The sequence below is a fragment of the Anser cygnoides genome, chromosome 20 (genome assembly GCF_040182565.1).
Source record: "Anser cygnoides isolate HZ-2024a breed goose chromosome 20, Taihu_goose_T2T_genome, whole genome shotgun sequence".
NCBI lineage: Eukaryota > Metazoa > Chordata > Aves > Anseriformes > Anatidae > Anser > Anser cygnoides.
The window spans coordinates 11,619,568-11,644,692 of record NC_089892.1 but is presented as its reverse complement, the minus strand read 5'-3'; the positions used below and the strand labels follow the sequence as shown (position 1 = coordinate 11,644,692).

Sequence of the window (25,125 nt, the reverse complement as noted above, 5' to 3'; positions counted from 1 at the left end):
TGGGCACAAAGGCCAGATCCCGCACATCTGGACACAGTAGAAAAGGGCTGCAATACCCTCGTGTGGCCAAGGAACGCTCTAGGAACAAGCTGCAATTCAGGGCATGCTGATGGGCTGGCAGGGAGCGTGCAGTCCTCACACACGGGAGCCACCCAGGGGCACCCCCAGTCTGTGCCCTCCTGGGCACACAGCTGTCACCAGGTGGGTGAGGACGGTGGCACCCTGGGCAGCTGGAGCTCCTTGGCACCTCCAGATAATTAAACCTTGACTCCCATCTCAGAGCCTACCACAACGGGCAGCTTTCCCAGACTGGCAGGTGGGAAGAAGGAGCAAATATTTGCCTTCGCAAATGCAATTGTTGCCATTACTATTATTATGAAGCAGGAACATGAGCTATCTCTCACGTAATCTCTCAGAGCCTGGAGCAGCGACATGGGCTGGCCACCACACTGCCCAGGTGGATTCACTTCTCCTGAGGTCACCATTTGTCACTGCACTGTCCCCTGGGTCTCCCTTGGTGACCTTTTTTTCCCCTCTCACTGACCAAAAGGGACCTGCAGCAGCTCTCTGCTTACACCCTGGGGACCTGCTTCCAGTGCTGGGCATCCCAACCCCAACCCGTTCCCCTGTGTCCCGGCTGGGAGCCCAGGGGCTCCTGGAGCTTAACCAAGAGAAATTTCAGGCAGCAGCCCTTCTGAACTGGTGTTCAACTCCAGGATCCTGGGGGGAAGACATGGGTGAGCCAGAAGCCGGGAGCTTTGGGCAAAAAAGTGGGTTTTTCAAGACAGCTTTTACATCCTGCTTTATCCAAGCAGGAACATTTTCCCCTCCCTGATGGCACTGCTCCAGTGCTTCAGGCTGGCTTGGCTGCATGTCCCATGCCAGCTCTGGTGACACTGCAGCATCAGCCCAGACAAACGGACCTATGATGCACGCAGCCAGGCAAGCATTTAAAGTCTCAGTTCCCTGTGGGTGCAGGCAGCATGACACACCCCAGAAGCAGGAAACAGGTCCCAGATAGGGATTTGGTGCCACCAAACCCTGATCAGCAACACCTGCCAGCAAGAAGGGCTGCAGCCAAGCAGGGTCAGATACCTGGGGCTCCTTGTCCTGCTTTCTCTGTGGCTGCACCCTCCTCAGCAGTGTAAGGTCTGCCCTGCAGCTGTGACCCACCAGTGCCCACCCCATCCTGCCTGGAATCCTCTCAGCCTGTCCCTCCCTGTGGCATCAGGGCTGCTCTCTGATCAGGGCTTCTTTCCTTGGGCCCAGTACAGATATAGCTTAGCAACACAGCAGCTGCCTGGATGTTCCAGATGTAGAGGGCCACCATGTCACCAGAGCTCCCAGGAGAAGACCAGACCTACCCTCATGCCATCCTAACAGCCTCTGCTGATGGAGATGCCCAACGTCCCCAGTCATTGCTCTCCTCACAGCTCAAGATCTAACGAATCTTCCCAGCTGTGAGTCAGGACGTGTTCTTGCCCTCATGGAGAGCACAAAAATCCCATACATCCCTGCATTTGCTCTGTGAGCTCAAACAATAGCCACATTTGTAGGGGAGAAGTCATTCTCAATACAGATCCCACTCCTCTCGCAGGGCCAGCAGGGCCAGGAAGGATTCCTGACAAATACCTTGCTGAGGTGCAGGCATCTGGGTGCAGTGATGGGGTGGGAAGCCAGGGTGGCCCAGGGGCTCCAAAAGCCCCTGCCAGGGCAGGCAAGGCTGCGAGCACTCTGGGATCCCAGTTGCTCTGAGGAGCAATGGTAACACCCAAGACCACATTCCTGATCCGTTCTGGCAGCACCCTTCTCTCTAGACAGCTCTGAGGGACTGGGGAAAGAAAAACTGCCCCACCCAACAGTCCCTGACATGGTCCTATGGTCCCTTCTGGTTTCTTGCAGCTCCATCCAGTTAGGAAAGTCATCAGCTGTATGAAGATTTTTTGATTTTGTTTTCCAAAGCAGGTACAATTGACAGGACAGCTAAAGAATCCCCTGGGATCTCCTAGCAGGTAGGTATTTCATAGAATCACAGAAAGGTTTGGGTTGGAAGGGACCTTAAAGCCCATCCTGTTCCAACCCCTGCCATGGGCAGGGACCCCTCCCACCAGCCCAGGCTGCCCCCAGCCCCATCCAGCCTGGCCTTGGGATCCAGCCAGCCTTGCCAGGGATGGGGCACCCACAGCTCCTCTGGGCAGCCTGGGCCAAGGCCTCAACGCCCTCTGAGTAAGGATTTTCTTCCTTATATCTAATATAAACCTACCCTCTTTAAATTTAAAGCCATTACCCCATGACCTGTCACTGCACTCCCTGACACAGAGTCCCTCCCCACCTTTCCTGTAGCCCCCTTTAGGCCCTGGCAGGCCGCTGTAAGGTCTCCCCGGAGCTTTCTCTTCTGCAGGCTGAACAACCCCAACTCCCTCAGCCTGTCTCTGTAGGAAAGGTGCTCCAGCCCCTTGATCATCTCTGTGGCCTCCTCTGGACTCGTTCTAATACTTCCATGTCCTTCTTGTGCTGGGGGCACCAGAGCTGAACTCAGGGCTCCAGGTGGGGTCTCACAAGAGTAGAGCAAAGGGGGACGATCACCTCCCTTGCCCTGCTGGCCACGCTGCTTTAATTGGAAAAAGGCCTTCCCCTGCACGGGGGGAAGGCGGCCAGCCAAGGGAGCTTTGCAACACAACTTCCATCCCACGCACTGCTGAGTGCAGATGAGCCCCCAGGTCCAAAGGTGTATGGGTACAGCTGTAGGACACACAGTGAATAACAGTGTACAGACCAGGTGCTGCAAAGGGGTCCTGAACCTATTGAGAGGTCTTTGGTGGAACAAAGGTGGAAAAAGCGGGGGTTCCAGTGAGAAGCAGGCTGCTGCCAAGCACTGTTGGAAAGCTTTAATGATGCGCTGTGATGGTTGCGAGCCTGGACTCTGGAAACATTTTCAGCACAGAGGAGCTCATGGGCAGCACCACTTCTTTGGGAACAAACACATGCAGTTTATCTAGAGGGACACCACCAGCTCTTGTGGGGCTTCTCCTAAAGGATTGCCCAAAACAGTTTCAGAAAGAAGCCCATGCAAGCTGGTAAGTGGGACCTTCAAGGGGAAAGCGTATGGGAACAGCCCGGGGGATGAGCCACTGCAGGGCTCTGCAAGAACCCCAGGAGGTCTCTTCAAGGATATATTGCACATTTCCAGCCCAACACCTTCAGATGTGGTAATGTGACCCCAGCGAACGCACATTAGTGGTGTGTGAGGACAGCCCAGTGCACAGACAGGCTGCGGGGCTGTTCCCGGGGTGTCCCCCGCACCTCCGTATCTTCTCACCACAGCAGCCGGCACCCAGGGAGCTAGCACAGCACACTTGTGTCACACCAAAAAAAGGTTACAAAAAGTAATAAGAGACAGATTAACTTGTGGCGTTTTTTAAGCTTTCGCTGAGAGAAAAGAGAGAGGGGGACAGACAGAGAGAGGAGTGGAGCAGCCCCTCCACAGTTGCCTGTTTTCACTCTTTCACTGAAAAACATTGCATCAGCAAGCAAGAGCCGGCAAAACTTTAATTTCACTTTACAAAAACATACCTGTGAGTGGAAAGTGCTGCTGGGCTCTTTGTGGAGGCCAGGTCAGGGAAGGAAGGTGTACGCTCCGCTCCATTCCTCACATTCCTCCCTGCCCCGCGGCACGGTGGTGGGGTCACCCTGGCCGTGATGGCTGCTGGGGTCAGGGGTGAGGGACGGGGCAGGAGGGGCTGGCAGTGCAGTCCTGGGGCCCCGCTGGCTCCGGGCAGGGTTGGGGTCTTTGATTCTTGGTGTGGAAGGGACTGAGGTCTGGCTCCCTGCTGGGGTCTGCTCTAAGACATGAAACCTCACGTCTATTGGGGCAGCTCCCAGCATCTTCAGAAACACTCAGATGAAGGTCCCTCACTGAGCAACGCTGTGTCCCTGTGTGCCATCCTGCTGTGGGTTGCACCCTAGGGTCCTGCCACATACATGGCCATCACCTTGTGTCCCCATGGCCACCTGCTAGGCCACACGCCGGACCCTGCTTCAGAGCAGGAAACTTCAGGCTTGTCTGGACATCCAAGCACAGCTGGTGGCACGTCCTCTCCTCCAGACACTGCTCTGAAACAGCAGCCCAGAAACCAGGGAGCAGAGCGGGGCGACCTGCATGCTGCCCCAGCACCATCCCCTGCATGACCCTTGCAGGGATTTATGTGCTCTGGCCACTCTGTGCTCCCATCCCTGTGCCGGCTCCCTCCCAGGCACATGCGCGAGGGCACGGCGCCAGCAGCTGATGGGAAAGTTCAGGGTCGGGGCGAGCCGCAGGGAGAGGCACATAAAGGACTCATTGTGCCGCAGGTCTCCCTCGGCTGTGCATGTACAGGGCGAGCAGTTAAAAAACAAAACGCAGCCCAGAAATATGACAAGACACCTTTTTCCCAGGCTGCTGTTAAACTCTAATTAAACATTTCAGCACACTCAAGCAAGGGAATGTCTGCTTCTCAGGCCCAGGCTATCTCAGCTGGAAAACATCTCCTCTGGTGCAAACAGGCTCATGCAGCATGACCCAGAAAGATGCTCCTCAGCCCAGGGGCAATGCAAACACATAGGGCTGGGTGGGCAACCTGCTCCCAGCAAACTGGCGCAGGCTGGGGCCACGTGCTTCCCTCTTCCTGGAGGACGGAGAGTAGCGCAGCCCACACCACCCATTTTCCGAGCATTTGGCTGTCCCTGGTGCAACGGAGAGCCAGGCTCAGGGCCAGCCCTGAAACCAGCCTCTAGGACCCTCGAATCGCCCACTGATGAACAGGGTCTGTGAATCTACCCCACACCTATGTGGTAGGGTGGGCCTTATGCAAGGTCAGTGCCCGCCAACCCCATACTCGATGTCATGCCCTACAGGAACCATAAACTCAAGAGCTCCATCTTCAAAAACAGCAGCTTTTTGACCTCACAACTCCTATTTCAGTACAGAAAATTCTTCCCAAACTTCACTGCTCTCACAGCCAGCCCCATTTGCTAACCATCCCCTGAGCACTTGGGTCTGGGCTCCCATTAATTTTTAGGTGATCCCTGACTTCCAGCAGAACTGCAGCCAACAGGGCAGTTGCCTCCCCAGCCCAGAACTGGACCACACTTGGGCTCCCAAGTGTAGACATTTAAAAATAACCTCCACCCATCACACAGCCTAGTAGGTTTGGACATTTAAAAATAACCACAAAACAACATGTTAGATTCTCGTTCCTTGGGTGCTTCAGGATGCTGACCTGCAGATATATCTGTGCATCACAGGGAGGAAAGGAAGGCAATGCCACCAGCTTCATGTCACTGCTGAACTGAGACACGGGAACCCTTCAAACAGTGCTACCATAAAACCAGGCAAGACCAGAGCTGGCATCTTGCTATTTCAAAGAATGAAGAACAAACAAAATAGCACAAGAGATCGGAGAAACAGATCCAAGTGCTGCAGGGAGCGAGGAGGGAGTGCTGGAACTCCTCAACCACAGTCAGTAAGCAGAGGGGCACAGGTGTGAACATCTGCCCCTCTGCAGATCACCTTGGTGCCTAGGACTGGTGTGGTGATGGTGAGCCAACAAAGTGTGATGCTGGTCGAGCACTGCGGGAGCCTTCCTCTAGAGAAAGAAGAGCAACCCCAGGGGATGAGCCGCTGCAGGGCTGTGTCCCTGTAAGGAAAACCCCAGGAGGTCTCTTCAAGGCATGGGATGGGCACCCACAGTGGGAGGCAGGTACTGTGTCAGTGTGGGACTCGGTCTGATGTCCTTCAGAGCCTGGCAGTGGCTTCCTGAAATCTCTTCAGGAGCTGAAAGCTGAGCCCACTTTAAATCCCACATCTCTGATGTGCTGTTATGGGAGCTGAACACTTGCTCCTGCCGTGCTGTGCCACTCCTGAAGCCACCATTGCTGCCCCACGCTGGGGCTTGTAGGGTGTCCCTGCAGGGCTTGGCTGCCTGTGGGGCTATCAGGGCAGTGACAGGAGCTCTGCTGTCCCCCCAAAATAAGCCTTGACCAAAACCGATGTGCTTTGGGAGCTGGACATAAAGGAGGGAGAGCAGCAGTACCTCTGCAGGGGCTGCCCTCCCTCCAGCTCTGGGGCTGTCCCTAAAGCTGCCTCGAGGCTACGCAGGGCAGGTCCCAGCTGGGGACGCACACCAGGGGCCTGAGAGAGCAGGATTACCATTTGGTGTTTCAGGGGCTGATCCAGACCCAGGGAGCTGAGCTGCTGACACCAGGTACATGCTGTAGTTGATGCTGTTTTGCAGCATGATTTGCCACACCTGAGCACAGGGCTGGAGCAGCAAACTATGCTTGGGGTCACTGGCATTTTGGGAGCTGGTGGTTTCCCACATTGAACCATAGAATGGCTTGGGTCGGAAGGGACCTTAAAGCTCATATAGTTCCAAACCCCCTGCCATGGGCAGGGATGCCACCCACTAGATGAGGTTTGCCAGGGCCCCATCCAACCTGGCCTTGAACACCTCCAGGGATGGGGCCTCACATGCAGCCTCAGCATAAGAAACAAACCCTGTGGAGATAGACAAGCCGAGAAAATCCTCATGACTCGCTGCATGATACAGCACTGGCTTTTGCTTGCCAGACCTGCAGTCCAGATCAGCATCACAAGACAGCGCTGTGCACGCTGGCACGGCATGGGCTGTAGGTCCACCACTGCTCACAGATGGCCCCATCATAAAGCCATGCCACTGGCTGATGATCTCGACACCCAGGAAAGGGTGACAATGAAAGTCTGTGATTTCTGAAACTGCTAGGCAGTGGGAAAGTGTGTCCTGAAAGGCTCTGATTGCAGTGACAGCCTGGGTGAGGACACTTGTAATTTGGCATCCCATGGGGGTGGAATTTGGCAGAACTGGTCTCTCCTGCTCCGAGGACATTCCAGCACCCTGTGTAGGCAGTCTGAATTAAACTCCCTCAATAAATAAGGCATAAATAAATAAATAAGGCATCTGGGGGGTTATCCATCTCAGGCCACTTTGGTTGGAAAACACCAATGCGCTGCTCTGCAGCAAGCTCCAAATGCACTTCCATCCCTCCCTGCTGCTCCCAGGCAGGCAATCGCCTGTGAAGCCTCACCCAGGCACCTGGGCTGCCCTTGCAGGGAGCTGTTACCTCGGGAGAGCAGGAAAACTGAGCTGTGTCCACAGCCCACTGGGATGGCACGTAGCTGCCAAGGGCTGGCAACAGGACAGAGCCGGAGCTGTCCCCAGGCTGGCACGCACCTGTGGGACCCATCCTCCTCTACGCTGCTGCAGCAGGACAACTGGATTTTAGGAAGAAATCTTGGTTTTCCTAGGGAAACCAAGGCCAGGCAGCACTGACCTTAAATGCTCTTAGCCAGGGTTGTGCTGCTGTCAGGCTTTGCAGGACACGTCCATCCCCAAGCCCTGGTCCACTAAGGATGCACTGGGCTGCTCCAACAGCCCTGGTCTTGGCCAGTGTCCCCCAGCTGGAAGGCAGCAAGGGAGGCGGTGGCCATGGGGACCATGCTGACCTCAGGCACTGTGACCCACAGCCTTCCTGTGCTCCCCACCGTGACTGTGTTTGGGGAGTTTTTCAGAAATTTTGACACCATGAGCCGGTGATGTGGGGCTGGAGCCAGACTTCTTGGCCAGTTCTTTTCCAGGCTGCTCCCACTGGAAAGAAGCGCGTGCTGCTGGGATGGAGTGGAGAGTGAGTGGGAAGCTAGGACAAAGGAGCTGCAATGTGCTTGTCCCTTGTCCTCCCCTGCTCTGGGCAAGGAAGGGGACACCGGCTATGGAGGGAAAAGGTTCCCAGGGTGAAGGTGTTAAATGCTCTTCTCCCATGCTGCTGTCACCTCGCAGTCCCCGGGGTGTGAGAATCAGTCTCTATTATCCCCTCATTAGGAACTAACATACTGTACTAACCTTTTCACATGAAAGCTACAGTCTGTTCACCAACAAAAGCTAATGTTTCGTTCCCAGGAGTAGGAAAAAAAACAACCCAACACGCACTTAGCAGGGGTTGGGGGCCAGACACCCCTGTGGAGCTGTGGGGACTGTGGTGAGCATACACGGGGGGACAGGGCTTCATGAGCAAGGGCAGCTAGTGCTCACGGTGTCACCTCGCCTGTCCCCCAGCACAGGATTCATGGGGTTGTGGGTATGGGTGCAGGGGGGTTTTGCATTGCAAAGAGCCCTGCTCTGTCCCTGAGGGAGGGGCCCCCGAGCTGGCAGAGCCCCTCAGGCCACCAGTTCGACCACAGTTCCCCAGGCTCCCCCTGCGCAGCCTGCATGGCTCGCGCTCGTTTCTTCCTGCCCCGCTGACCACGTTGGGACCTGCACGCTCTGAAATCCCCACTCTCCTTCGGGCTCCCTCGAAGGTGGGTGGGCTGGGCTGTGGCCATGTTGGACCACGCGAGCTGCTGCCCTTCCCACCCCATCCGCTCTGCAGCCTCTCTCAGCGGGGCTGCAGGAGCATCACCGGCTTGTGCAACCCCCGGGGACACCGGCTGGCAGTGCTGGAGGCCCCAGCTCAGCACCGAGAGCAGCTGGGCCATCGGGAGCACTGAGCGTGGATGGCGGCCCCCTTCATCTGCCTTCCTCTGACGCTGGCAGGCATCGCCCGATTTGAGCAGTTGGGGCAACATTCTCCTTTCTCAGGCTGCTAATTAAATGAGACCTGCCTAGGGCAGAAATTTGAGCTCCTGCCCATTGCAGCTTCTTGATGCTGAGCTAAAGGGGGCCCTAGAGGAGAGATGTTGAAATGAAAGGAGTTTCCCTGGTTTCTTCACTGTGAAAGTATCTGATCACCTGCCCCACTATTTTGATGGAGACCTTTGTCAGCTCGGGGAAGTGGTCTTGGGAGGTGCCCACAGCAAGTGCTGAAGGCCTGAGCAGGCTTCAGCAGCACAACCCATGGAGTTTCACACTGGAGACACAAATCTGCTTCCCTGCTTCACTGGGAGACCCCACTAGTTCCCGATTCATTTGTAGCTTTGCAGCCTCAACCAACAAAATGTGTCTGATGAGGACAGCAAGAGAAAGGAGGGATGCATGACCATTTTTCTGCCTTTTTTTTTTTTTTTTTTCTCCTATTGCTTCTTTCCCTGTCTGCATCCAGCTGCACCTGTTCTGGAGCTGGCTGTGAAGGCAGCTCCCTCCCTGCCCTGCCTGCCTGCCTGTCCCCTAGGGCTGAGAGATTTTCCAGGTCCCTCAACTATCTGCTGGCCCCTTCCCAGAGCCCCGGTGTCGGGGGGGGTTGGGGAGACCCCCTACTCCTCCAGACTACAGCACTGCCTGCAGCCAGATGGGCACCGCAGCTCCACTGCAGAGAGGCAGGTGGGTTTTGCATTGCATGCATTTATCAGATCCGGGCCAAGACCACCAAGCCGTTTCGCACAGGCTGCCAGCAAGTCAATGACAGCTTCCAGAGGTTTTGCTGCTGCCGTGTGATGCTGTGAAGAGCTGCCAGTGCTGTATCCTGCTTGGCAAAGGAATTAAACCCAGTGAAATGTCTTGGTGCTGCCTGGCTGTACTCCCTGCAATGGCCAGCCCAGGGCTGGACCAAGGCACCCACGGCTGCTCTCCTGTGCTTGCAGAGCCACGCTTTTAGAAGGTCTCTTCTCTTCTCAGTTACTGCAGTCAGATTTGGGTCATCAAGTTTGATCTGAAGGTGTCAGAGGACAGGAATTCAAGCAAAAGCACGATAAATGCAGGCTGTCTCCTGGTACATTTCTGGGCTGGTTTCAAGGAGCTCTTGGTTCACTCCAGTGCAAAACGTGTGTCCCAGGCTGGGCCGTGTGGCAGGAGGTCGGCTCACACGGGTGCCCGGGTGTTTGCAGCAGCAAGGACAGCTCCTGCCCACTGTGCTTGCACAGAGCACAGCAGCATTGCTGCACGAATGTGTCCATGGGGCAGAGGGCAGCATGCAGGCCAGTTATCATCTATGGTTCGTAGTTCAGAAGCACCTTTGAGACACAACTCGAAGCAGGGCCATAGGAGTGAAACTTTGTGCAAGGTGAGATGTGATCCTTACCCAGAGGCTGACACGGACAAGGCAGGATGAGAAGGTGCTGGTGCGGAGAAGAGGTGCAGAGCTGAGCCAGGGGCACAGCCAGGAGCCCCATCCTCCCAGCCACTGAACCTGGGCATCCTGCTGCCAGCCAAACTGCAAAGTTCCCAGAAATGCTGATGCTCCCCAGGGAGGCAGAGTAGAGGTGATCTCACTGCTGCTGTGAATGAGGATGGGCCAGGAGGGCTTGTCCAACACCTTAGCCCCAGCTGGGCTCCCCACCACTTGTCCCCACCACTGTACTTGGAGCCTGCTTGAGTCCAGCGTGGAAAACGCACAGTGGCATCTGAGCAAGCACACTTGCTCCCAGGCAAGGCAGAGGCCCCAAACCTGCTGGGAGACCTGGACTCCAGCCAGGAGACACAAATTGAGAATTCACTTTAGAGGTTGGTCACAGATCTTCTGCTTCCCCAGCCTGAAGTCTGCCTGAATGTGATCATTCCAAACAGGTTGAGAAGCGAATCTAAGGCAATCAAAATTTCAAGCAAATCTAAGGCAATGAAAAATAACTCCATATGCAATACTGTAAGCTGAAAAAAGTGAATGCTCCCTGCACCCTCCCCCTCACTTTTTCAGTTCAGTCCATGCAACGAGCACATCATAGTCCTGGTCTTGCAGACTCCAAGCCAGAGACCTCTTCGGCTCCATCAGCATCCCTGCCAAATACTCTTTGCTTGTCCCCAGAGCCTTGATGATCCCCATCTGAGATGTCAGAGGACTCAGTGCCCTTTTCTGTCCTTTGCTCATGGCCATTGCTGGTCAGGGCCTCTGGCCAGTATCAGCCTGTCAGGAGCCGCTGCACATCTGCTGAGCCCTGGGATGCACAGGGCTGGGGCTGGTGGATAATACCCCCTGCCTGAGCAGCCTGGGGCCAGCAGACTGGATCCTCACTCTGGGAGCCCTGTGCGGGGATGCAGCATGATGGAGGGGGTGGGAGCCTCTCCTGCTCAGCCCCATTTCATGGGCACCTGAAAGGCTGAGGTTCCTCAGAGCGACAGCCCAGTCCCTTGCACAAAGCTCTCGCATACAGAAGTGATGCACAGAAATGAAAAATGGGCTGTAATTGGATACCTACGTAACCCCCTAGGTTTTAGGGGGAAGCAGTTTGTGGTTTGGACTTCAAGGCTGCACCCCAAAGTCCAAGGCAAGTCTAAGTCCAATTCTGACGGTCCCAGTCTTTTTGGGGACAGAGTGTGTGCACATCTGCCAGTGCACTGGCCTCTGGTCCCAGTGCTCTGTAGGAGACGTTAGGGAAAACCACAGAAATGCAGGAGGTTACTGTGACCTTTGAAGCAGAGCATCCTTGACAGCCTGGAAGACACCCGCTCGGCGTGCGCTGAACCTAACTCCCTTCAGAATCGCTGTTCCTCCAGCTTTTGTTGGGGCCAAATGACTGCACATAATAAAAGGGGACCCATGTTGGTGCTGTCTGTGCCCTGCTAAATCACACCCTATGAGTGGAGATGGCAGAGGAGGCACTGAAACATCTAGCCTGAAAAGCCAGGCTGATGCGAGCAGCACAGCTTGCTCATGTAGCTGGAGGATGGCTCCATGCTCTCTGCTAGCCAGACGCAGCCTATTGCTGTCCCACAGCTGCCAGCTCAGCTCTTTGCTGCAAGAGGGAATCTACCATTCCTCTTATATCAACAGCAACACTGGGAGTGCTGCAATATAATAAACTCTGGTCCTACATTCTTAAAAGGCAGATTTTGCAACATCCTCCTTTGAGGAGTCGATTGAGAGCAGCAGTAAATTTGGCCTCTTCTAGAAGTGGGGGAAAAAATAAAAAAAGAGAAGAAAAGTGGGGTCATTTCCTTGGGAAAATCCTTATGAAAGAGTGGATCCTGGCACAAGCAGCAGCCCTTTTGGCCAGAATGGGGACAGCACAGCCCTGACCTGATGTGCCCCATTGTGCTGCCCCACTCCTGCTCTGGCCTGGGGACAACAGGACAAGCCCAGTCCCATGGGAGCGTACAGGGCACATGGGGTGTGCCAGTGTGGCCCTGGGCAGTGCAGGCACTGTCATGTCAGCAGGGACGGATGAGGCTGTCCTGTCCTCTGCAGCACCAAACTGTTCCATCAAGACTGAGCTTCTGCTCTCCTCCTGGGATATGCTCCCAGGCCTTCACCAACTGACCCCGGTGCTCCCAAACTCACAACGTGCTGCTGCAGATGGGCAGTCCCACCCCAGAACGCTGGCTACGCATTTCTGGCCAGCTCTGAAGGGTGCAGAGACACGTCTGAAATTCTGCAGGGCATGTCTCAGTGAGGAAGGGTTCAGGGACCCTGGACTCTCCCAGGCTCAAATCTCATGTTTCCTGCTGGCATCCTAACCAAAGCAGCACTCAGCCCCCTTGCCAAGCATTACCCGTTCTCTGGGAAAAGCAGCAAGGTTTTCTCACCATCAGCACGGAACTATAAATCAGTCCAAATTGCCTAGAAAACTCCACACCCCTTGAGGCTGGACTGGTTACGTGGGGAGGCATACCACCCTGCCTGAAGCTGCACGAAGCCTGGAGGGCTGCCACCCCCCTTCCCATGGGCTGGTAGAAGTAAAAAGACACAAGAATGAGTGGGTGCTTTCCCCTTGCCTCTTTCAGCATACTTGCCACCCTTGGCAAGTGCCTTCCCAGAGTCACTAGAAGTGCTGTAGACATTCAGGAGTCACACACTCCACATTTCCTGGGTTTTGCCACAAAGGAATTATGGAAAAAAACTCCAGTGAGAAGCTCAAGCCTGTGTTTGGAGGCTGCCAGGCAGCCCTGAAGCTGCAGGAACCACTTCTGCACCTGAAAACTCTGGGCTGAGCTAATGGGAGCATGGCATGGCATGGAACGGAACAGCACGGCATGGCTGCGGGCGCTGACTCAGGCTTCTCTCTACCTTCCTGCTCATGAGCATGCCCAACAAAGCCAGAGCTCCCCCTGCCCCAGGCTCAGACAGGATCACAGCAGAAGCTGGGGGCAAAGGGGGAGGATTGCGGGGGGCCTAAGCAGAGAATTACGTTTTTTCTGTTAAGGTAAAAAAGCAGGGTGTTGCTGTTTGGGCTCCCCACAGTACAGCAGCCCTGCACCAGTCAGTGCTGTCGGGGACAGAGCTGTCCCCATCACATCGCAGCTGGGTCCAATTGTAGTGGCTTCAGGGCAGGAGAAGCTGGGGCAGTCACTGGTGTGACGGGGACAGAGGCAGGACTGTGCCCACAGCTCAGCCCTGGGGTCCAGACCTGCGGTGGCAAACCCGAGGTGGCCAGGGCTCAGGAGCACAGGGCTGAGCAGCACGGGGCTTTCCCTGCACACCACTCCGGGATGCTGTGACATGGGGATGCTCCCGCTCAGGGACAGGAGCCGCAGAGACTGGGGATGCCGCGGTTTGCCTTGCTGGTGCCACTCTCCTACCAGCTGAGCCGCCGAGCCTTGTCCCAACACATGGGCCTCACCATGGCCAAAACTTCAGCCAGGGGCCAGCTGAGGCCATGGCACCACAGCGGCACTGCAGCGCCCATCCCTGCGCAGCCTGGTGGCCGCCTGCTCGGCATCTCCCCCTGGGGCCGGCGGCAGGGAGGGGGCTCGGTGCTGGCCGCCTGCTCAGGGCAGCTCTGCCTGGGAAAGCTCAGCGGCGGAGATGAGAGGGAAGCCAACTGCTGGGCCTCCCTCCCCTCCTGGCCTCTCCCCGCCGACTCTTTCATCTCCGAGCGCGCGGCTCTTTCATCTTGCCCAGCCCGCAGAGGTGTGAACAGCACGGGGTCCCCGCCGGCGGCCGTGCCGCAGACAGCACCCAAATGGTCCCAGCTCGGCACCGTGGCACCAGCGCTGCGGGGCCTGGGCTGGGCCGCGGGGCCCAGCTGGCTCTGTGCTGGGCCTGCCATTGCCACGCACCAGTGTGGTGAGGCCAGGCCCAAGCCTGGTCTTGTTCACGTCTGTTTGAACTTGGCATAACTCGGCTCATCTTTGTTCCTCTATGCAGGGAGATAGCAGCCGAGGTCAGAGTCCAGGAGGGATGTGGTGGGCACTGAGCTGCCAGGGGTTCCCTGACCCCCAGGGTGGTGCTGGGGCCCTGATGCACATCCAGGGCCCAGCTCGTGACCAGCCCCAGAATCGTCCCGTTGCACAATTCTGCTGCAGCTTGTCCTTTACCTGCTGGTTTAAAGGTGACAGCTCTTCATACCGTGGGCTGCAGAGAAGTCACCAACTCTGAAAACCTGCCAGATCCCTAAAAACCATCAATCCCAAATTCTCTCAGATCTCTCTGCACTAAAGGGAAAAAAAGTAAGAGCAGCAGAGAGAACAGCAAATGGGTGCTGAGTGCAGTGGGAGGCTTTGCTGGAGGAGGCTCGCTGGTGACACCACCAGCAACTCCAAAATGAAAAATCCTATAAATCATGATCACAACATAAATCGGGCCGTCTGGGATAGGGAGATGGCTGAAGGACTGTGAATCCTTACAGGTAGCATTAAACAAGATTGGTACAGACTGCAAAGAGTGCAACAGGGTAATGTGATAAGCTAAGAGAGAATGAGACCAAGAAAGAGAAAGAAAAAGAGAAAAAGAGAGGAGAAGGAGAAGGAGAAGGAGAAGGAGAAGGAGAAGGAGAAGGAGAAGGAGAAGGAGAAGGAGAAGGAGAAGGAGAAGGAGAAGGAGAAGGAGAAGGAGAAGGAGAAGGAGAAGGAGAAGGAGAAGGAGAAGGAGAAGGAGAGAAGGAGAAGGAGAAGGAGAAGGAGAAGGAGAAGGAGAAGGAAGCAGCAGGTTCTTCCCAAGTATCCAGACCCAGGACTCTTGTGTGATGTTGGCTGCACCTCCAAGCCGCCCATGGTCCTTCTTAGCAGCCTGGGGCTGGGATCCACACTCGGGGGGCTGTGCACCAGCACTGATAAGGAGCAGCACCTGCACTGTCAGGGAGCACAATAAAAGCTTTTGCTTTACTTCCCCCAGCTGTGGCTGGCTCACACCTGCCTGAGGAACGGGGCAAAGCAGGAGCAGCGGAGCATTGCCACTCATCCCCTGAAGGGACCCTGTCTCTGCTGGTCCCTTCAAGGTCGTGGCCTGGACACACACGGGCTCTAGTGGCTCCCACCCTGGGGAGCTGAGGGAGCAGAAAACAAACCCACTAAAGCAGATGAAGAGTCTGCTGCTGGCTTAGCTCCCTGCACTGCGGTCAGTGGGATGAATGCAAGGCCAGGCAAGGCACAGCATGCACAGTGTTGGAAAGCCACACTTCAACTTTGCCACATCATATAACTGCACCCAGAAAGCCAGTAAGTAACACCAGAGAGTTCACACACCACCAAATGCTTCTTCTGCTAAAAGCCAAAGGGACAAGTCACAGGAATGGTGCCGCTTGTGGGGCAGGGAGGATGCTCTGAAGCAAAAGCCACACCAAGAGGAGGGGGCTGCAGAGCAGCCGCAGCCCCCAGCTGTGTCCTGGGTCACAGAAAGCAATGGTCAGGAGACTGAGAAACCTCAGGTGGGATGGCAGGGAAAAGGCAGTCCAGCACGTTTGGTGATGGGGAGCAGCCAGCAGCGGGGTCGGTGGGATGGCTGGGGAGCGCCCACGCATGTGCAGGGTCAGTGCCTGGGAAGCCGTGTGCCCCTGCAAGGCAAACTCTTCACAAGTAACATGGCCATGTCCGAGCAGAAAGCACCCACCTTGTCCTTCCCATCTGACATCCCTCGTACCTAGGGACAGCGAGAGGATTTGGGTAAGCTTTCACCACGTGCCTTCACAAATCCTAATGGGGTATCACAGACCCTGTTTTCAAGTCTGTTTTCTGGCTGATCAAATGCTGAGTATCAGTTAAAAGGAAGCGATTAGCACCTGTTGTTTATTGAACTGTTTTATAGTCTTACAGAAACCAGAAGGTTAATATCCATCTAAATTTAATCTTGCCCTGTAAAACGGTCACAAAACTCAGCCCAGCAAAGCCTAATAGTCTGTCTCAACCCATAACGATGTTCCCAGCCTGCCTTCCCCCTCCAAAACCAGCCACTCTGGCTGTTCTCCTTTTCTCTCATTTACTATTTATCCTTCGAATTGGGTAATTTACTTGAGTAATTTATTTTCCCTCACGCTGGGATGCATGGCACCAGGGCTGCTAGAGCTGGGTCAGGGGCACGCTGGCCCCGGGCTCAGCACCCCACTGCAGCCACCCGTAAGGTTTGGCCCCGGGAGTCACAGCGGTGCAAGGCAGCCCCTCTTCCCTACAAGCGCCCAAGGCCAGGCTGGATGGGGCTTTGGGCAGCTTGGGCTGGTGGGAGGAGTGCCTGCCCATGGCAGGGGTTGGAATTACATGGGCTTTAAGGTCACTTTCAACCCAAACCATCCCATGGTCCTGTGATTCTTGCAGTCTTAATGACTCAGCCAAAGAAATATAATCTTATGGAGCACGGGGATGTTTGCCCTTGGCGCACATGTGCCTTGGGGGCTTCAATCACACAGGAGGCTTGAAGCAGGTGTGTGCATCCTGTCCTGTCTCATCCCAGTGATGGAGGGCATGCTGCAGGGGATGGGTGCAGGGGTGTCAGGGGCAGCGCCAGGCACAGGGGCTGCAGGGCTGTGCCACCCGGCACTGTTTGTTTCACTCCGGAAATCTGGATCCTACCTACTTAAATAACGCTGCTGGGAGGACAGTGCAGCGTCAGGCCTGTTGTTGAGTGCACAGGAAACAGCTGTATTCGATTAGGAAGGGCTAATTTGGTGGCTCTGATAGCCTGGGAATAATAAAAAGAAAATCTCTCCTGTTGCAGAACTATACATTTTCTGTAGAAAAATCAAACAGAAAGTAAACACCCCATCACAAAACAGAAGGTGGCTGGCAGGGTCCTTTCAGCAGGCCTGTAGGGGTGGGACAGGCAGTGATGACACTTGCTGGATGGCTCATTCAGCTCCCCAGAGGGGCTAAGCCTGGCTCTGGGGAGTGCCCCATAGGGTTCTGCAGGCAGGATGGTGCATGCTGGGCTACGGGAGGGTGCAGAAGATGCCTTTGCAGCAGGTTTGGGCACCCAAGGGGCAGTGATTGGAAGGAGCATCCTCACCCAGAGAATCATCCGTGGGGTGCTGGGAGCTGCCCCTCTGTGCTGCAGTGTGTGTACGCCAGCGGTGCAAGACAACACAGCGGTGTGCAGGATATGGCTGTCGGGGCTGGTCCCACTCCAGCTCCCTCTGTCCCTGTGGGCGCCTGCAGGAGAAGAGGAGGAGTTGGGGGATCGGGCCGTTAGGAGTAGCCTGGGGACCATGGCTGGTTTGGCTTGGGGAAGGAATGAGCTGACTGAGGGTGGTGTGTCTGAAACCATCCCATCTGCTCCAAGCAACAGGACCAGGAAAGTGCCTCTGTCCCTATCCCTCTCCCCATCCCCATCCTTGCCCCATGGCCACATGCCCTCAGACACAACAGGAACACCCCAGTCTTGCTAAATGCTGATCCAGCCATGCTGGTGGCATGAGGTGCCATGGGACCTTGCCCTGGGCATGCACGGGGCTGCGGTGGCGTTTTGGGAAAGGGCCCACAGATGCAGACAGGTGGTGGTGGGCTCCTTCCACCCCCCCTGGGAGAACCAAGGTGGCGCATGCTGAAATCCTGCTTCTCGGAAGCCATTTCCCTTTTTTTCACATCTCTGAAAAAAATTGGCTGTTGCCCAGCCCTAACTGAGCTAAGCTGCCCTTCCAGCTCCTAGACTCCCAAGTGGCCTCCAGGACTATTTATGCTGCTGCCCACACAGATTTCCCAGGAAGGACAACATGCAGCCTCGGTGAGGCATGGAGCAGCTTGGGCTTTCGGTAAGAGCCCCAGTCCCCACTGTTCCGCTTGTGCTGCTTCATTTCTCCAGGGTAATCCTAGAGTGCAGACAAAGCTTTTGTTTTTCATTCCTGCAATCTCTGACGTGGTGGAGTGCAGACAGAGCACAGTCAGCAGCAAGCATGGTCACCGCTCTCACCCTTCTGCCTCCCTGCTGGAAGCCTCAACACAAAGGCTTTGGGTCACACTGGGATGCGGCCATTCAGACCATCCATCTGCAGCATGTTGGAGATTTGGGCTGGCTCTGGAGTCACACATCCCTGACAGTCCCTGTGGAGACCCCGCAGAATGAGGGGATGAAAGCCATAGCCTCTTGCTGTGGCTCGGCACAAGTCCCAGGCACCTGGGGGGGACTCTTGGTGCTCTGTTCTTTTTCGGAGTCGAGAGACGTGCAAAGCCTTGGACAGAAAAAGCCAGCTTGCAGGGTTTAAGGTCCTCACTGCCAGCTCACAGGGGAAAGCTGGAGGAGGGATGGAGGGATTTTTCCATCAGGCTCCATCCCTGCCATGCTGCGTGGCTCCAGATGCTCAGTGATGCTGTAGCAAGCCTGGGTGCCAGATGCAAAGCAGCTGAGCTTCATTTAGCCTGTCAGAGGAGCTTTGCTGAACACCACGTAGCATTTCATCAGGGAAATTCCCTGCCTGTCCTTTTCCCAAAAAGAGGCTGGAGCAGGAACGGATCTGAGGTGTGGGTCAGACCCAGCTCTGCACCACCCCAGGCCCTTCTCCCTCCTCTCCCAGGGTGTCCAGATGGAGACTAAAACTGTTGGCAAACAGGTGCTGGAGGTTGAGGGAAACGCTCAAACCGTCTGCAGGTGCCCAGATGGCAAGAGCATGTACACACAGACATCCCTGGATTCATGTGGGAGATGTGGCTGGAGGTGGGGAGTGCGCTCGCTTCCAGCAGCAGTTTCCTGACATGAATTTTGGCACGGCCCTGCCTCATCCCCTCCGTCTGGGAAATTTACTGATAATGCTGGGGCTGAGATAAAGAAAAATGCCCTCCAAGTTCTCTCCCCAAACCCAAGAAGCCTTGCAAGGGGAAAACACGATGCCAGTTCTGCCAGCAGCCCCAGTGCCATGAGTGCAGGGCACCCCAGGGTGTCCCTGAACACCCATCCTTGTGTGCCCACACCGGGCCAGCTCCCGTGGCACAGTGGTTCCCACGTAACCCCGAGAGCAACAGAGTGAAAGGGGGGCCCTCGTGCGCCTGACAATAGCGCTTTCCTTCCCCATCAATGGCAGCGAGATGCACGCTGGGCTGACACGGAACTGTGCACAACAAAAGCCAGTGTCCGAACAAATCTTCTCAGGCACTGGGTCCCCCGGGTGACCCGGGGTTAGCCCGGACTTTTGCTCCCACCCGGCCCTCCGGAGCAGGAATGTCCCTCTGCGCTGCGCCATGGCTGGTTCCCACGCTTCCAACCTGCTTTGCTATTTATCAGCACCGAGCCTCTAATCCCCTTTGTGAAGGTCTGATTCAAGCTCAGCACAATGTGGCAAAAAGGGAGGGGGGGAGGGAAAGAGGGAGGGGAAACAGTCCCAAAGAATGAAAATCAAACCCTCTACCTTTCCTCTGCTGATTCCCTGGGGACTCCTCAGCTCCTGGCTGCAAGCGGCAGGGAGGCAGCCCCAGCAGGCAGGGCTCCCGCGGGGCACGATGGTGAGAGCAAGTGTGCACACAGAGCGAGCGCTGGTGTCCCCTCGTAGGCTGATCGGGCTCCAGGGCTCTCTGCTCCGCCACCGCACTCCCGCAGCGGCCTCATCCATCGCCGTGGGACACCCGAACGGGGATGGAGGCGTGCAGTGAAATGGGTGTGCATGGGGGAACCACATATCTGAATGCCCATCCCCTCCTGCTCCAGCCTCCCCTGCTAACAAACCCTCCTGGGCACGCTTCGGCACGGCGAGGCGACACGACTCCACACCCACGGCAGCCAAAGCAGGGCGCAGGGGTGGTGGGAGCCCCATGCCGGGTGCTGGCTCCATCCTCACATGGGCTGGCCCCCTTGGCTGGCTCCTGTTTGCTTTAGTGGAGGATTTGCAAGCCCCTTTCCAAGGCAACTCTGGAACAAAACAGTTTCCAAAGGCTGTGCTACTTACAAATGAGGGTTTTCAAGCCTTTGTCCTAAATCCAATGCTGTTTTCTTTGCAATCGGCAAAGAAAAAAAGTAAAAGAAGAAGAGACGACCTCAAATGCTAATCTTGTTAGGTTAAACTGTTCTCTAAACAGATGGAGGTGCAAGGCAATGGGATTTTTGTCTTTTCGAGGAAGGGGTTAGATTTGTAGGGCACCAGGGGTCATTCCGGGCAAACTGGCAGCTTTGGTCTTTGTGTCCCAAGAGCGAGTAGAAATTGAAGCAATGACAAATGCTCCGAGCTGGGCTGGTGAGGTGGGAGTGGAGAGCTCGGGGATTTTCCCTTCTGAGGACCATGCTCCCCAAGTCTCGCTCTAGGCTCTGGCATCAGCAAGGGCTGGCACAAGGCACGGCCCCACAAAGAGGGCACGTGCAGCAGGCAGCAAGGTGCAGGCTGCTCCCCGCCCTGCTGCTCCCTGCTGCTGCAGCCCATGGGCAGCCTCAAGGAAAATCCCCAAAGCCACCCTAGGGCTCTGCTGGCACTTGTCCCATCTGGGGAGGATGCTGGGGACCGCAGCCTCCGCAAGGCCACCGGCAGGACATGCAATGTCCGCTGGGCCCTGCTCCAAGCCTGACTTCATGCAAGTGCTGTATGGCCGCGGTCTGCCAGGAAGTTCTGTGCATGCAGCTGTGAAGGGGAGCGGTGCCCATGAGCCCCTCAGGGATGTGATCTCTGGCACCTGGTGGGGCAGCCCCCAAGGGCAGTGCCAAGGTGGCTGCGGTGCGGGAGCAGCTGGTGGGGGCCAGCACTCTCGCTTGGGGCTGGGAAGGAGCTGTGCAAACACTGCCATTCACTGGGGACAGGCTGGTTTTGGGATTAATCCAAACTGCATCCCTACCAGCATCATCCTCAGCCACAGGCAGGAGGATGGGTGACCCACCAGAGCTGCGGCACAAGCCAAGGTCCTGAATGTCCTCAACAGTAGAGGAACATGGAGCTGGCACCACATGCCTGCAAACACGTCATGCCACTCGTCCCTGTGTGCCTCCATCACTGAGAACTCCTGGGAGCACTGAGAACATCGTGCGCTTCTGCTGCTGGCAGTTTTGGGGACGTTCGGACCCCCTTGTGGACTACAACACAACGGGGCTGAGCACAGTGATGCTGGGCACGCACCGAAAAGAGCAGGGGGAGAGCAGCAAGAGAGCGGTGCCCGCAGCTTCACACCTTGCCGTCTGTCTGTCTGTCTGTCACCTCCCTGGCAGAGGACAAGGAGGGAGGGAGCTGGAGGCACAGAACTGGCACTAGCCTTCGCCTAGCCGCTGCCAGCACTGGGGCAAGGCCACGCTCTCTGGTGACAGGCTAACTGCAGCCCATGCTGGGACTTCTTACTCCGAGACCCAACGCAAAACTGGAGGCAGGCTGAGAGCGCCAGCCTGGGTGCTCACACCGCTGCGGGTGCTGATGCTTGCTTGGGTGTTAACGCCAGCCCGGGAGCTTCTGTCATGCCCACGGTGCTGTGAATGAGCCTGGCTCTGTTCTGGCACCCAGGGAAGGCACAGTGGGACCCAGCCTGTGCCACTGTCATGGGCAGAGGTGACCTGGCTCCCTAGGCAGCTGCCACCATCTACTTAGAGACCAATGCCAGTCAAGTGACTCCAGCTGGCTTGCTGTGTATCTGCAGGTACAAGACCTTCCTCAAGCTTTTTGCAGGAAGGACACGAAAGCCTGGCAAGGGAACTGGAGGCTCTGAGGAGATGGAGTGTGGTGTGACCCCAGCCTGTGTCCAGGCAGAGCTGGTGGGAGCGTGGGCCCATCTCTGCCATTCCAGGGCACCCGCTGGGCTCTGATTTGGGCACTGCCATGCTACAAGGAGGTGTTGGCCCTTGCCATCCTGCTACCCGTCTCAGCCTGCCTTCCCCTGAGCACTGCTGGGCTGTCTGCGGGGCACCCCTGGCAAACCAGCCCAGGCCACACACAGCAGGAACAAAAACACAAAAGTATGAAAAATCAGTCAATCCCCCCCCCCCCCCCCCCCCCCCCCCAACCGGATCCAACAAACAGGCAGCCAGAAACAGGGAACTGCCCAATGGGCGAAACCCTCCGGGGTCTACCACAAACAGGATCCGCTCCCAAGCGAGCAGGAGGATGTGGGGAAGGAAAGGGAGGAGGTCCTGAGCCTGGTCAGGGGAAGGCCAGTGGGGGGCGGCGGGACAGCCTCCACGGCCCCTGCGAGGAGGTGGAGGCAGATGCAAAGCCGGACGCCCCCAGGCACCCACACAAGCTCTGTTTTTAAGGCCTAGACTTTCCCTCCTGGTGCCCGAGCCACAGGACAACCACATGCCAGAGTTACTGAGGTTGATGTGAAACTCCTTTTGTCTAAGGCTAAGGAGAGGGTGCTGGTCTGTTTTTCTAAGGAAGGGGCTGGGACGCGCTCCCCCGAGTGCTACCAGTCAGGCCGAGCGTCATCCAGACCCCGCAGCAGAGCAAAATCCCGTGGGAAAAGGCAGTGCTTGCAAAGGGAAGGCTTTTGCGTGGCCCTGACCTCACCCAGAAGGGTCTGGTGGAGCTGAGTGGGACAAAGCTGGGAGGAAGCCTCAGCCCAACACAAATGGTCCCAGGAGCAGGTTTATGCCCCGTCCCAGTGAGCACATGCATCCCCACGGCCACGGGCATTCTCTCAGCTGCTCCCACCTGCAAACAGAAACCTTCCTCTTCCTCACGCCCTGCAGAACAGAACACATCAAACACCTAATTCTTCCCTTTGGCTACAGCCACATCCTCCCCAAAGTGCTGGGGGGGGGCTGGCACGAGCCGAGGGCCACAGTGTGGCACTGGGAGCTGCTGCCCTTCGTCCCCGTCCCCAGGGGCTGCAGCCACCACAGCCACATGAATTGCTCGGAGGCTGCAGCCGTCTGACATCGTCGCTGCAACGCAAGCGCTTTCTCAGCGGGCGCCTTCATGCCCCCCTGCCTTGTGTCAAGAAGGCGGCCGGCACAGCATGGTCCAGGCTGGGAATTTGCCGTCATCTCTCCTCCCCCCCCCCGCATTCAAAACAAACAGGAGATGTGAAAACGTAGTGTCCAGAAAAATGTGCGAACAAGGAAACAAAAAGGCGAAGCGGCTGGAGTGCCAAGAAGCTCGGCTGGGGGCCTGCGGGGCCGTGACAATAAATAAACAGCAGTCGGTGCGTGTGTGTATTTGTCATCCCGCGGCAGCCCACTGCTGGGCTCAGTGCTGCAGAGGGACACGCTGACGAGCAGGATGGCACCGATGCAAGCAAAGGGACAAAACGAACGAGGGGCAGGAGCTCAGGTACCCTGTGGCATCCAGGCAGGGATTTTTGCTCAGACTTGGTGCCCCAGCTATTCCAATCCCCATACCCAGGGCTAACACCCGGCCGCTGGTGTCCCCAGCAAGCTGCAGTGCTACCCACCCCCTGGGGATGCGCACGCGGAGGCAGCAAGCAGTGGCGAGGAACAGGGCAGAGTCACGCCGTGGCTGCTGCGCTGTGACACCCGCCTGGAGCAAAAGGCAGGTGGCACAACACGTTCTGCATTCATGCTCTGTTCTGCAGCCATGGAGGCCCCAGTGCTCGAACTGACCCAGGCAAGGTGCTCAGCCCCGTGTCCCCCATGGGACCCCTTCTTCACCCACGGGCAGCTGCCAGCTGAGGACTGACCCATCAGCATTTAGGTGCTCCAGGGACCAAGACCTGTTTATTTTTAGCTGAGGGGTAATAGCTCAGACGGGGGCACCTGACTTTTCCAAGTGTATCAGATGGTGAGATGAACCCTTCCGCCAGATTGCAGACCTACTGGGGAGATGGTTCCTCAGAAGCAGGGCCTGTAGTGGGACCGTGATGCCAAAAAGAGCCAGCAAGGGTGCTGGCATCTGTCGGCCCCCGTTGCAGGTCCTGATGGGCAGCCAGACCCATCGGTGTACCAGCAGCCCTCGTGCACACAGCTCTCTCTCACCCCTGACACCCCAGGTATGTTTTCCGCCCCTTACCCAATGCACAACCCCTGCACATGCATTTCCCGCTCTTCACTGTCTTTATTCACCCTCTATTCCCATCAACTTACTCCTGAGCTTGTTTTTCCAGCCATAGGCATTCTGCAGCCACTTTGAAGCTGGAACAAACACTCTGATGGAAAAGGGGAGATTTCTGCACCATCAGGTGCAGAGCTGGCTTCAAAGCTCCCTGCTGTCAAAAGGCATTTAGAAAATGTTCTGGAAGAGGGACTGGAGTTAGGCCCACCACAGAGCGAGAGCCAGACCAACAATCAGAAGCACCATGGACACAGGATTTGTGCTGAGCCTGTTTCTGCTTTAAAGACAGCATCAGGATTTTCAAATAGTCTTTCACTCCGTGTGAGCTGTCAGAGGCCATGGAGATGATGGCCTTGTGAACAAGCCAAAGCCAGGTGTGGCTTCTTCCACATGGTAAACATCCATCCCCTCTGTTATCTTTAACAAACAGCAGTGCCTTCTTCCCTGACCCAGAAAAAGAAAATACCTTGTCTTTTAAAATTTATTATTTTTTGTTCTATGAACATTTTCCCAGAGGAGAAAGCAGAAGTGCCATGCCTCCCATGCCAGACAGCACCGTAAATGTCTCCCACTTCTTTGCAATGCCAGAAAGGAAAATGCCATCACCCCAACCACTGGGGAACGTCACGTGCCAGTTGGGACCAAACTTGCTGTCCCGAGAAGTGTGCACTTAGCAGTATTGCAGAGCTCTGAAAAGCCAGGGCTGGTGGCTCCCGAGAACACGAGTCCAGGTAAGGCACTGGGTGAACATCCTCTGGTTCAGTGATTTTAGATGTAATTCATAGCAGAGCATCAGTGTGCTGTGCAGGTGATACCTGGAGACTTTCACACCTGCGAAGCCTGGACCAGTCCTGCCCCGCGGTGCTCCACCATGGCACACCCAACCTGCTGCAAGAGGCCCAAAGCTCACCAGGGTTCGGGTGCCCCCAGGGTTGCTCTGCCCTGCTCAGCGGTGCCAGAGCTCCCAGGCCACCCAGCGCGCAGCAGGACCCCAGCCCTGTCTTGCTGTAGCCATACACAGTGGTCTTGGTGAACAGCTGCAAAGCCCCAAACACATCTCTGAAGGTCTCCCCTGCTCTGAGACTGCTCCTGAGGCTGCAGCGCCCTGGCTACAACCCCTGCTCCATCCTGGGGGTCATCAGGGC

At 56.4% G+C, this 25,125-nt stretch overlaps 1 protein-coding gene across 24 annotated transcripts in view; it reads right to left on the bottom strand.

Moving 5' to 3' along the window:
* The window catches only part of EXD3 (exonuclease 3'-5' domain containing 3), a 300,821-nt gene that overhangs the window by 27,811 nt on the left and 247,885 nt on the right, over window positions 1–25,125 (bottom strand). The window contains exon 21 of one of the 24 annotated variants that reach the window (XM_066980914.1): window positions 16,877–17,231. The exons of the other annotated variants lie outside the window; for them this stretch is intronic. Within the exon in view, the coding sequence (XP_066837015.1) occupies window positions 17,097–17,231 (135 nt within the window). The 3' untranslated portion in view covers window positions 16,877–17,096. Of the gene's footprint in view, window positions 1–16,876; window positions 17,232–25,125 lie in introns of those variants that run through there. 24 annotated transcript variants of the gene reach the window in all.